The sequence below is a fragment of the Octodon degus genome, unplaced genomic scaffold (assembly GCF_000260255.1).
Source record: "Octodon degus isolate 3935 unplaced genomic scaffold, OctDeg1.0 scaffold00146, whole genome shotgun sequence".
Lineage (NCBI taxonomy): Eukaryota > Metazoa > Chordata > Mammalia > Rodentia > Octodontidae > Octodon > Octodon degus.
The window spans coordinates 2,694,920-2,708,558 of NW_004524722.1; the positions used below are offsets into that span (position 1 = coordinate 2,694,920).

At 44.5% G+C, this 13,639-nt stretch overlaps 1 protein-coding gene across 2 annotated transcripts in view; it reads left to right on the plus strand.

Moving 5' to 3' along the window:
- Positions 1-13,639, plus strand: part of Clpb (ClpB homolog, mitochondrial AAA ATPase chaperonin) — a 151,661-nt gene that overhangs the window by 15,437 nt on the left and 122,585 nt on the right. For both annotated transcript variants that reach the window (XM_004641941.3, XM_004641942.3), the window contains exon 3: positions 12,828-12,914. In XM_004641941.3, coding sequence (XP_004641998.1) covers positions 12,828-12,914 — 87 coding nt within the window. The remainder of the gene's footprint in view (positions 1-12,827; positions 12,915-13,639) is intronic.

Consider the following 13,639-nt stretch of genomic DNA (forward strand, 5'->3'; position numbering starts at 1 on the left):
GAGCTCCCATTCTAGTCACGCTTGGCCTCTCGCTGTCCCAGATGTGGACTGTCTGAGCCACTGCGCTGCTTCCAGCCCACCCTGTCTCTCTGTTTAGATCCTGTGTGTCATTGCCCACCTCCAGCCCTTCCTCCAGGAAGCTCGCCCTGACTCCTAGAAATAGCTGGTGTTTAGCTACTTGCTATGTGTATTATCTTTATTTTGTGCCGCAGAGTTGCTGAGCAGATTGTGTTATGTCCACTTCTCTAATGAGAATACTTTTAATACCCAGGCATATTTAGTGGTACTTGAGGTCTCATAGTCAGCAGTAGAGACTTTATTTAAACCAAGGCCCACAAAAATCTACAGTATGTATTTTTCTTATTGTAGTTCACTGTGTTGATCTTTCTTAATCAGAATTTTCATGGATCTTGAAGACTGAGCCATAGGGCATAGTATTTAGTGAGTTACCTTCTTGCCTTTCTATCTAGCTGTTTCCTGCATGTTTCTCTTCACCTGGTCCGTGAGCCAGGTGGCAACACCTGCTTCTCCTACCTCCACCATAGCAATTGCATGTGGTTGGCTAGGCACTGAGAAAGTACAGAGTACAGATAGTCTCACCAGTTGATTGATTGGTTGATTGAAACCCTGTTTATTCTCCACATTCTGCCCAGCAGGAGAGCAGAGCCTGAGGCAGCAGCTGGGCAGGCAGGCTGGTCTCCAGGAGCCTTCATTCATGTGGAGGGGAGGCCTAGGGAGGCTGCATAAGAATCCTCTCTCAGACTGGCTGAGGCTTCCATCTCAATGCCCTTTTGTTTTGGGGGCTAGCACCCAGGCCTCCTGGGAAGTTTGTATGTTTGACCAGCCTTGCAGATGGAAGGATGACAGGGGCAAGATGTGAAACACAAATAATTGGGGGAGGGCCCTGGAATTCCCAGGGCTTCAGAATCCAGCAGGTGGGGCATGATTCTTCCCGGGGCAGATCTGGGTTTAGTTATAGTACCTTCCTGGGTTGGATAGGATCCCGGGCACTTTTTTCTCCAGATCACTTCCTTGCCAGTATTCCCGTCCCCTGTTTAGTATTGATGACCAGCATACGGCCTTCTTAGGCACTTTTAGATATACATGCTCACCCTTTTAAAGTACACAGTTCAGTAGATTTTAGTGCATTTGTAAGATTGTGCAACCAGCATTGTAGTCTTAATTTCAGAACATTTCATCACTCCCTTAAAAAAAAAAAAAAAAAAAAGGCCCTAATTTCATTAGGAGTTGCATCTCGCCTCTACCCCCAGCCCCTGGCAACCACTAATCTTTCTGTTTCTATGGGTAAACCAATTCTGGACATTTCAGATTAGTGGAATCATATGATACTTTCCTGTCTGACTTATGTTACTGAAGAATAACATTGCCAAGGTTCATCCATATTATCAGTACTTCATTCCTTTTTGTAGCTGAGTAATATTCTATCTATATGTAGATATACCACAGTTAATTTAACCAGTTGAAAGTTGGACACTTGTTTTAAGGTATTTGAGTAATGCTGCTATGAACGTTTGCATACAAATTTTTATTTTTGTATTTCTGGAGTATATACCTAGGACTGGTATTGGTGGATTACATGGTAACTGTGTTAAACACTGTTAGGAACTGTCAAATTATTTTCAAAACCAGCTACATTTTACGTTCTCAGGCAGTGTACAGGATTCTGTTTTCTCCACATCTTTTCCAACCCTTGTTGCTGTGTTTTTATTATAATTATGCATAAAATGGTATCTCATTGTGGTTTGATTTCCATTTTCCTGGTGATTTATGATGTGGACCATCTTTTTAATGTGCTTTTGGCCATTTGTATATCTTTTTTGGCATTTATTTATTCTTACAGCCTGGTAACAGTCTGCTTCATCGGACTTTTGGGAGGAAAATAAGGACATACCATAGTGATCTCTTCCTTTCAGAGAACTTGGATTCCTTTTTTTTTTTTTTTTTTTTTTTCTTTTTATGTATTTGGTACAGGATCTCACTATGCAGCTCAAACTCATAGCAATCCTCCTATTTTCAGCCTTCCTACCACTGGTATTACAGGCATATACCACCATGCTCTGTCTTAGAGGCCGGTTTAGTGCACATGGGGTGGGGCTAGCACGGCATGTGGTGCTGGAGGTCGAACCCCAGTCCCTGTACTTAAGTAAGCAGGTGTTTAGTCCACTGAGCTATCTCACCGGCCCTCAAAGAACTTGGATTCTGATGAAAGAATTATGTTTAGTACATATAAAAAGGAAAGGGCCTCATCAACATGGTGATCTTTAACTTGGCCCTAGAGAGAGGTAATATTTGGACCTAAGGAACTTTAGAAAATTTTTCTGGATAGTGGAGTAATGTAAGCAAAAGAATGTCATGATTAATAGAAAATGATTTGCTTTTGCGATGAATTCTGAAACAGTATTGTGAAGCCTAGAGCCTGACCCACCGTGAGCGGTCATTCCATGCTCCCTCCCTCTGTAACACTCCTACTTCAGTCCCAGTTCTGTACTGAATGACTGCTGGGCTCCTAGTTTGCTGCTTCAGGCCTTTAGTTATTAGAAGATAGTGCTTCCAACTACCTAAGTCTTGCCTTCCTTATTGTAGTGACTTCGAGTCTCGTCATTTTGGTCTTTGACCTGAAAGAGGGCCACAGTTTTGTTGCCTTCTCTGAATTCCTGGGGGGTGTGGCCGTTGTTGTGAAGAAGGGAGCAGACATCCGCTTAGTAGAGATCTTACACTTCAGTTAAAATGACCTGCGCTTCCATTAGCTTTCTTGGCAGCTGCGTTACATTCCTAGATTCTCTCAAGCTTGTGATCAGGCCAGCCTACTGAGAATGAGGGCTGCTTGTGTTCCGTGCACTTTTGATTGGATGTGTTCGCCAAGTTTGCTTCAAGCCAGAGACAAGGCCACTTTAGAGTGTCGTATTGCCATGTGAATGTGAAGGTGGTTATGGCAGTCTGGGGGCTGCCATGAAGAAGGTTCGCTGGGGCCTTCTCATCCTGAGACTATGAGAGTCTCTTCTGAGGGAGAAGTTTCTAAGATAAACTAATGAGATAACTCTATCAAAATATCTTCATTAAGGGGCTGGGTGGGAAGATGGCTCAGTAGAATAAACACTTGCCTGGCAAGCATAAGGGTCTGAGTTCAAATCCCCGGTTCCAAAAAAAGAAAATCTTCATCCCCAGATAACCTTCCTTCCTAAGGCTCTTCCTTCTTTGTGCTGTTCTGTCAGCTGTAGTCTTATCAGACAAATACACTATGCTACATGAGGGAAAGATGGGAAGGAGTGTGTGCCTTGGAAGGCACTAAGGTTCCAGAGAAAATATGGGCTCTGACCCCAAACTACCACCTACTGTCCATGGACTCTGAAGTCGCCTACCTCTGAGATGTGCGCTGCTTGAGCCATTCACTACCTCAAATGAGATCATGAATGTCAAGTTCCTGAGGTTCAGCAGGCAGCTCCAGAAATGTGAGTTCTTTGAACTCTATCCTTTGAGAGCTCCAGATACAAAGAGCCAAGCCTGCTGCTGTTCTCAGCAATCTTGCCCAAACATTTCTCAGAGTGCCTGTGATATTTAACACGTTTGGGTGCATACCCAACCCCAGCGCCCTTACTACGACCTTAGACTGAGATCTCTGTGTGAGCAAGAGCTCGGTGCCCTTTACACCCTGCACAGAGCCTGTCTTTGAGAATTTGTGACTTCACTTCTGTTGAATGAGCAAAGGTTAACCCTTTGCTGTCCCCTCCAGCAGGCTAGGTATTATGATTGGCTTTATACAACCCCTACTCCCTACTTCAGTCCCAGGGATTGAACCCAGGATCTTTGCATTGAGCTGCATCTTGAGCCCTGTCTCAGTAAGTCACTAGGTTTGCCCAGGCTGGGTTCAAACTTGGGCCCTCCTGCCTCAGCCTCCTAAAGTGCTGAGATTACAGGTCTGTGCCATCACACCCAGTTGTACAGTCTCTACTGAATATCCTGTGTGATTCTGCTCCTTTTTTTTTTTTTTTTTTTCTGGCTCAGCCTACCCAGAGGGCTGGGATGGCATGGCTTGTGATGCAAGGGATCAAACCATGGTCCTCTGCACCTACTTAAGCTTACCTAAGCAGGCGCTTTAAACTGCTGAGCTATCTCGCCAGCCCCTCCTGTGTGATTCTGGATAGCACTGGTGGCTCAAGTGCCAACCCAGTTTGAGTATAAACCATGACTGTGTCTCACTCCCATTCTAGACAAGTTTCCCGGCAACCAGCCAGCTGCCCAGCTGCCCACTGCTGTAGCCCAGAGTCTTGCCACAGGGCCGGTAGGTGGCGCTAATGGCCCTTTCCCACTTCTCAGCAGCTTGGGGCAGGCTTTTCCTCATACCCAAGGCAGCTGCTGACTCTCTGGGCAAGAATGTAACCCTGGGCAGCTGTCCCATGAACGTTCCCTAGCTCACTTCCCCATTTTGTCCTTTTGAATTGTTTAACTTTTATATTTTATTAAGTCCTAATCCTTTGCACATATGCCTGAGAGAGCGGAGATGTTTTGCCTTAGTGTATCTCAGGAGATGATTAGGGGGATCTGTGCTTCTGCTTCCTAGAAATCATCCCTGAGGCTTCTGTTGCTCTGACCTGTGCTCACATGACACTGACCCTCACTGTTCTTGGTTATAGTTGCCTGGATCCTATTGGTGTAGCCATCCAGCGAATAGCTTGAAGGTAGGGAGACATCCTTCTCGAGTATCCTAACAGTCTCAGAAAGAGTTTATGAATGAATGGATGAATGATAGCAAGAAGTACCTAAAAAAACTATTACCCAAATTAAAGAGGATTGTACAAACAAACTATCTTTATTCTGCTTATGTAACTATTATGAAAATTACAAAAATACTGAGGGATTATTTTAAATGAAACTGAAGAGACATGCAGCATTGAATCCTGATGTTGGTCCTGGTTCGCATGTGGCTCACAGGGGAAATTGCTATAAAGCTTATCAGGATAATTAAAGAAGTTTGAATAAAGTGAGTATATTAGATAAAATAGGATAGTTGTCATTTGGTGTCAATGAGAGGTTGTTTCCAGGACCCCCTGTGGCTACCCAGGTCCACTGATGCTCAGGTCCCTGATATAAATTAGTGTAATTTTTGCATATAACCTGTCATATCCTCACATATACTTTAAAGGCATCTCTAGATTACTCATAATACTTAATACAGTGCAACTGCTGTGTAACGTTACAATGAGTTGTATAGGTAATATAAGGAAGAATTCTGTACATTCATTACAGGTGCAATTTTGTTCACCTGGTATTTTTGGTCTCCATTTGTTTGAATTACAGATGAGGCACTAAAGAATTCAGAGTGTATGCTCTGTGTGTGTGTGTGTGTGTGTGTGTGTGTAGGTATATGTGGTGGTGCTGGGATTGGAACCAGGTCCTTGATCATGCTAGACAAGTGCTCTGTTGCTGATCTGCATCCTTGGCAGTTTTTACAATTTTTATTTTGTAACATGGTCTAAGTTGCTTAGGCTGGCCTCAAATTGTGATCCTCCTGCCTCAAACTACCCAAAGTTTTGTGCTATCTCTTTGACTGATTTGTAAGTTTAAAATTATTTAAGAATAAAAAGTTAAAAATAATATCTACATTTGGATGTATTTCATGCTTTTGTAAAAGAGGTGGGGCAAAGAATGATCACCCAGCATCAGGCTTTATTCATTTAATTTGTCAAGTGTTCATTGAGGTTGTTATTTAGCTCTTGCACGGTATTCCTGTTTTTTCCACCAGGGTGCCAGGGATTGAACCCAGGGCACTTGCACTGAGCTGTATCCTGAAATCTTTTTTTTATATTTTATTTCAAGACAGGGTGTTACTAAGTTCCCCAGGCTGGGCTAGATTTTAGTGATCCTCCTGCCTCAGGCTCCTAGAGAACTGGGATTATAGGCATGTACCACCATGCCCAGCACTGTTACAAATAGAAGAATTATAATAACAGCAACTAACATTTGGAAAACATAAGTACTTTATGTTATCTTCTTTGGTCATCTCAGTGCCCTTTTGGGTAGCTCCGGCAGGCTGGTAAGGTAAAACATATGAGGCCCACAGGGTTAACATGCCCTGCCGTTATAAAACCTGGCAGAGACCGGGGGTGGGCTCCTAGATCGGATAATGTTTTCCAAAGGAGAGGCTTGCTTGCTTTTTGTTAGTATATGAGTATAATGTATAATGTTTTTGTGCCTTGTGTGTGCATGCATATGATACATCTTAATTCCTTTTTCATCCCTATCTTCCCTTAATCTCTTGATCTGTTTCCCCTTCCAAAAGGGAGGCTTTCTGAACCTACGTATCTATACATATAAAGGAAGGATTCGGCTGATGGGTTCTGCAGATCATCCTTTGAGCTCAGAAACTAAAAAAAAAAGCTTTTTCTATATTAAAAGTGTGCAGCCACATTGCAGAGGGCACCACCTTCACCGTAGTGCTGCGTGCATGCCAGTCCCTCTTCTCCCTCACTGCCCACCTGCCTTCCCCGAGGTGGCCAGCATGGCAGAATGCAGGTTGTCTGTCTCCTTGGTGGTAAGAGCATCTGGAGAGCTTTCTAGAGGAAAGAGCCTGAGCTGGACCTCAGAGGAGGGTGCCCAGTTGAAATAGTGCATGGGAAGCCAAAGAAGCCTTGCTTGTTTGGAGTTAACACCAGGCCCTTGCCTGAAGTCTGCTGGCCCAGGCTGTGGTCCCCCAGAGCAGCTTGTGCTGCCTTGCGTCCTCCCTCCACCCCTAGCTGGCCAGGAGATAAAGCACAGATGGAGGCTACTGGGGGATTCTAGCCCCAGGCACCTTGCCTCTGCTCAGACAGAGGGCCTGGTGCTGTTATTACTGTAAACAGCGCCTTCTGTGAGGCTCCAGCCAGAGTCCTGTTGGCCAGATAGCGATCATGATTGGGTCTGCACGGCTCAGTGCTTCCAGGCCTCTGATGCAGGTGGGACAGGGCTCTCCTCTCTTCAGCCCTTCCAGCTGCAGCTGAGGGCTGGTTCATGCAAAGGATCCGGAAATAGTTGGAACAATGCGTGATTGAAGTTCACTGGCCGCTTTGTATTGATTGGTCATAAAGAAAGAAGAAGAAAAGTCAAGTGGTAACTCCCTCCCCTGAGTTAGTCAGAATTACTAAAACAGTCCCCATCTTCCCTGCCTGGGATTCTCTTTCTCCCTTCTAGAAAAACCAAATGTGAGGGTCTTTTCTTTGGAAGTCTTGCTATATCACATCTGCCAAGAATCTACTTCTTAACTTTTATTTTAATGCTATTCATAGAGCCATAAGGTTTTATAGTTGTTAGGGGCTTCAGAAATAATTTCACTCAATTCCCTTATTTTACTGCAGAGAAAAATAGGGCTACAGAGGCAGATACATCCTGGGCCATGTTGGGAACTACAAATTCACAGTGCTGGGCCACCCTGAAGTCATGACTGGAATTCATGACCTCCAGTCCTCTGGCCTGTGTCCACAAATGTCCTCAGCCTTGAGCCCGAGAGGCCTCCCACACGTGCACAGGAGCCTGAGTTCTTACAAAGAGACAGGTATACAGTAGTGATGTAGGTAACTGCAACCTAAGGCAGAAGTAGTGGGGAGAGGTTGGTGCAGGCCAGTGCTATAGACATTTACTCATTCAGACCCTAAGCTCACCATTGCTGGCACTGGGAGCAGAGATGAAGGTAGGTCCTTGATACCAGCAGGGCATGCCGAGTCCTAGGGAATTAGGCAGGTGGACAGTATGCAGCTGTGTTGATACAGCTTAGCAGAAGGGATTGTGGCAGCATCAAGGCCATCTTAGGAAATACTGCTTAGAGGAATAAAGTGTTGTAGGATCTTTCTTTTTCTACAAAAAAAGTTGTTTTTTTTTTGATAAAGATTAATAGTATAGTCATCATTATAAAGAACAGAACCTGAGTTAATCCAGACTGGCTCAGCAGAAAGTTTAAGAATAACTCATCTTTTCCTGGTCGGAGCTAATAATTCACCTCTTGGTCTCAGATTTACTTGACTCTACAGAAACCCTGATAGCTCGGAGCAGCACTTTTTTTTCTTTTTTTTGGCCCATTCTGGCTTGTTCCTCTCCAGTAGACTCTTCAGCTCTTAGGCTAGTAGACCATTCTTTGCTTGAGGATTTGGACAGGTCAGAGAGCAGGAGCTGTCACTTACGTGAAGGAATGGGGTATATAGTAATTCAGAGAGGCCAGGTCTTTCTGCCATAGCTTTTCATCCAGTAAGGACAGAACTTGGGTTTGAACTATAGTTTTTCTTGTCCAAGACTGCTGCCTGAATGAGAGTTGTACAAGAGCTAGGATTCAGCTCTCGACTTCTGGTGTAGTGTCCTCAGTCTACTATTCTGAGCAGTCCTCAGTGTCACCCACCATAGCCCTGCCAAGCAGAAGAGCTTGTTCATTAGTGAAGGGCCTTCCCCATGTCTGGAGTGAGCCCAGAAAGGCCTGCCATGCCAACCCCCACTTCCCAGCTTCACAAGCTGCTCTGCCCTGAGTGGCAGCCTGCATTAAGCATTCTACTCATCATCTCGGGGATGATGGAATCCTAACCTTTTCGGAGACACCGTGCTCTGTCACAAGCATTGCTCTTTTTAAAAGAGATTAATTCACTTGCCGCATTTTGTCCATTGGTGAAAATCACAGGGGAGAGCAAGGGTGGCTTTCTGAGGCCTCAGAGGCCCTTTCATCCACTCTTAGCAGGCAGCTACCTCCTCCCCCAGCTGGCCCAGGACTTTGAAATGACTGCCCGCTGGGCATTCAATTGCAAAGCAACAGAATCAAATGGAGAGACCTGGCTGGTGAAATCCTAAATTTTGGGGCTGCTGTGCAATAGGGAGTGGGGGAGGAGCGTAAGAGGGTCCTACCCAGTTCTTCAAAAGGAAAAGGTTTTGCAGCAGTGGTGTTGAAGTTAGCCATGGCCATTCTCAGTTTACTAGACACATCACTCCTTAAAGAACTCTACCTTTTGGTGTGTCTCTTGGTCCTGACAACCACTTAGCACAGGAAGGATTAACATCCCCCATTTCATATGTAGCAGCTGACAGAGCTGGAAACTGAATCTCTGCCCTTGTACACCAAGGTTATTGCTTTTTCCCATTACATCTCAGCTCTATAAGATGAAAAAGAATGACCCTACAGATGGACGAGCCCTTTCCACATCGCCACTTCCTAAAGCTGTGTAGGGCTGACAGGGATTGTACTTACCTGTGAAGAAAATGAAGCATCATGAGATGGTATGCCTTCTTAGGGTATCAGCATAGTAGATGGCAGAGGTGAAACTAGAACCAGGGCTCCTGGCTCTGCTCTGTGTTCTTTCTTGGAAATGTAGCAAGTTTGAAAAAGCTGACTGCCACCAGTCCCTTCTCTTAAAACATTGTAACAGGATACAAACAAGGAGGCTTGCAGTTGCAACCGTGGATGCAACAAGTAGCTCAAAATTGTTGGTGATCACACATTAAAACCGTAATGTGATACCCCTTAGCTGAATGCTGATTAGGAAACTGGCCACCACCAAGTGATGGCAAGGAGGGGCTCACACAGAAACACCCTGTCCTGGTGTTGCAAGTCAGTGGAGCCACTGTCCTGAAGAGGACTGGTACTACTGAGTCCCATCTAGACACATACCTCACCACCCAGGGGTCCTGCCCCGTGGAGAAATGCCCACACAGGTTCAAAAAGGGCCTGCAGTTGGTTTTTGGTGGCTGGGAGATAGTGGCCTTTTCCTCTGCATACTTAGGAGAACAGCAAAGGAATATGTTATGAATTTCACTAGTCTCATTGACTCTTTTTTCTCCTCACTGTTTCAAATTCAACCTTATAAGTTATTAGGTTAATTTACTTTAAGGCTAAGGGATGGCAAATCGTTTTCTTCTCTGTTGCCCCTTGCATTCCAGCATGGTATCCAAATGATGTCTCTGTTGAAGAGGATTCTATGGCTTTTTTAACAGCTCCAGAAGAAAGAGCTTCAGGGTTATATTTGTGGTATCTATTTTAGACATAAGAGTGCTGGATAGTTGCTTATTTACCAGATGTTCATCAGCACTTTAGACTGATTTTCATCATTATTTACTCCATGGAGCAAAATATAATATTTGAATGTATATCAAGCTGCTTGCTGCTTCTTGGCTGTGTACTGTCACCCACCTGGATCTGCCTCATGTCACTTAGTGTCCCTTCCCTGCTCTACCATCATATCCTGTTCTTTTCGTCCTAGTACAATGCCATTCCTACCGCTTCTACAGACTCTTCTCATTCTTCTAGGCATAGTTCAAGGCCTTACCTTCAGAAACCTCTTTGATTTTCTTTGGCTTGTCCTGATTTTCTAACTTTTCTGGAATGGTGACCAGAGAAATGAGGTCTCCCTTCAGGATTGCAGTTATCATCAGGATCCATCCAATCTATTAAGCTTCAGAGTTACAGCCTTCCATGCTACCACATACCTTGCTGCCTTGACAAGGAGGTTTTGTGTTAAACAGGTTTTTGTTTGTTTTCTTATTTGTTTGCTTTTTTGTCTGTCAGAAAATTCACCCCCAGTATTCTTAAGCCAACATCCATGGCCATAGAAAATTGATTCCCCTTAGAAAAATGTTTAATAGAGTATGTGGTACAAGGCTATGAACCTTAACCAAAGAGAATCCTCCAAACCAGAGGTGGGAAATCCTCCCCTCCTCTTCCAGCACTCTCTTCACAATTTGGGCCCCAGTCACACCACATCTCTTTCACACTTCATATTACCAAGCCTTTGAAGAGACTTCACCTTGCCTTGGAGTACTCCTTCCCTTCCCTCACCCCTTTTGTGTAGCTGATTCCCTTTTCCCATTACCTCAGAGAGATGGCCTTCCTGGTCATTAAGACTGGATTGGCTTTCTGTGCTGGACAGCTGCAACCTTGTTCTCCCTCACAGTACTGTTGGGATGTGTCGTTCAGGGCTTGGTGTCTATGTCCTTTCAGGCCATGATAATGTACAAGTCTCAGTCACTGCATCTGCAGAATCAGAGGTACTTGGCCCTCACGGCCAAATGTGTAGAAAAGTGTGTGATGTTTCTCATCCTCCCAGGCTGTGGTTACTTTCTTACTTCAGCATCATAGGCATTTTACTTGTCTTTGTCCAGAGGAGAATTTACTACAGATTATAGCACAAGAATGGTGCTAAGATTTAAACTCTTACCTTTGGACTCTGCACCCATTGCCCATTAGGCTCAACCTGCTACATTGTGGACAGGCTCCTGATTCCCCAAACTACCTCTGCCTGCCTTTTCTTTATAAGAATGACTGCCTAGTGGGCACATTGCTTTCAAATTTCAGCCCCCCCCCCTTCTTGCCACTGCATTCTTTGATTTCCCTCTGTTCCAAGTCACCCTTCACTCGATTATATGCTCCCCTAAGGCAGATCCCATGTCTTCTCACTTGTATCCAGAATCCAGCACAGGACCAAGCACATGCTGTGGATTGGCTGAGGTTGGTTTGCTTTGCCTTTCGTGAAGTTACATGGAGCCAGGGTTTGTCTAAAAGTGACAAGGCGAGGGGACTCCAGATACAGCATCATTACCATTGGTGGTGCTAGCCACTAAGCTGCCCCTAACCTAAAGTGCACAAACTTAACCAAGTCGTTTCTCCTCCCTGGGCCTGTTTCCTCATCCATGAAGAAGGGAGCATTCTACCTGCTCTTTTTTTTTTTTTTTTTTTCCTACTGGAGACTGAACTCAGGACCTTGCATTTGCTAGGCAGGCGCTTATGACTATGAGCTTTCTCCCCGGCTCTACCTACTCCTTCAACTTGTGTGAAGAGTAAATGAACTCATAAGTGTAAACTCCAGAGCAGCTCCTTTCCTACACAAGGTGCTCAGTAAAGGCTGCTTCTATTTCTTTCCTTTCTCTCTAGCCACCCTACATTATATAGTACCTTCTGTTTCTAGGACTCAATTAAAATTTTAATGGTATGCTTTGCGAATCATGTGTTTGTTCATTTACTCAATAATTATTTTTACTCCTACTTTGTGTCAGGTGCTGGTCTATAAGTGCAGATAATCTATGTGGAGTCTCCTTGGAATATAACCTAGCATCTCTAGTATTCTTTCCATCTTTCCTTGGATTAAAAGATTTCCTTTAGGGCCAGCCAAATAGCTCAGTGGATTAAAACACCTGCAAGCAGGCCCAAGGGCCGGGAATTCGATCCCTGGGCATGGTGGCATGCACCTGTAATCCCAGCTCTTGGGAGGCTGTAAACAGATGGATCATTATGAGTCCAATCTAGTAGTGAGACCCTGAACACCCTGTAAACCCTTCCCTAAAATACAAAAAAAATTTTTTTTTAATTTTCATTGTCTTGTTAGCCACAGTACAGATAAACTTGAGGAATGGGAAACTTTTGTAGACTGGGAACTCCCTGGATAAGACTTATCATTAGGTGTCCTCTGCCAAGTAGAGGTAGGATAGCTGTGGACTAGATGAATCAAGGCTTCTTGGGGGGAATCCACAGCCAGCGTTGTACACATGGCATGAGAACAGGATTTGAATGGAAAAGAGACAGGGAGGGAGCATTCTGGGCCAGACATGGGAGTGTCAGGGTATTAAAGTTGGGAAGGCACATTCTTTTCTCAGAATGCTAAGAAAATAACAACCAAGGGTTACTCATGGAAGAAAAAGAGAGGTAAGATTGGTAGATGTGGAGTGATCGAAGATGCTGGGATTGGAGGTGTAGATTATAAAGGCCTCTATTTTAAGATTTATCTGGCCTACCTGCTTGTTAGCCATATCATTTCTTCTATGAATATTTCCATGATAAGCTATGTACAAAAAATATTCCTGTTCCTTTTCAGGCTATTGTCAGAAGGTGCAGATATCAATGCAAGACACAAACTTGGTTGGACAGCACTCATGGTGGCAGCCATCAACCGAAATGACAGGTGAGACTCTCCTTCCACACAAGGCTCCCCTAATCATATCTAGGAAACTAGAAAAGGTAGGAGTATTTTCCTTCCCTTCTTTTGGAGCTGTACTACTTTCCCACTCATTTGTTCATTCCATCAAGGTTGTAGATACTGTATTAAGTATCGTGCACGTTGTATTCAAAGTTACCTCTAATTTTCAGAGCCACCCCACAAAATGTATATTGTTATGCTCATTTTGTGTCTGGGAAAACTGAAACCCAAAGAGTTAGTGATTTGTCTAAAGTCACACAGGCAGATCTTAGAACCTGGTCTGGCTCAAAGTGGGTGTTTTGTACTATTTTATATCACTACCTCCAGATGCCATGTCCTAGACTAGTGCTGGATGCTGCTTTGTGTGTGTGTGTGTGGGGGGGGCAGCTCAGCCTGCCCTGGGGACGGGACTTGCACAGCATGTGGTGCTGGGGATCAAACCGTGGTCCCTGCGCTTGCCTAAGCAGGTGCTTTAGACTGCTGAGCTATCTTGCCGGCCCCTGGATGCTACTTTTCCATCTCAGTCTATTCTGATTTCTACCTCAAAGTCTGTGTAGTTCTGGTGGGGAAGTGTACATTTATTCTGGCTGTGACTATGCAATGAAATTAAGTGTGAAACGGGATGCTTTTCAAGAAAGCAGGCTGACCACTTCAGAAGCTGCCACTGAAGCTGATCTTTGGAGATCCAATTTGAATTCCCCCTTCAAGCA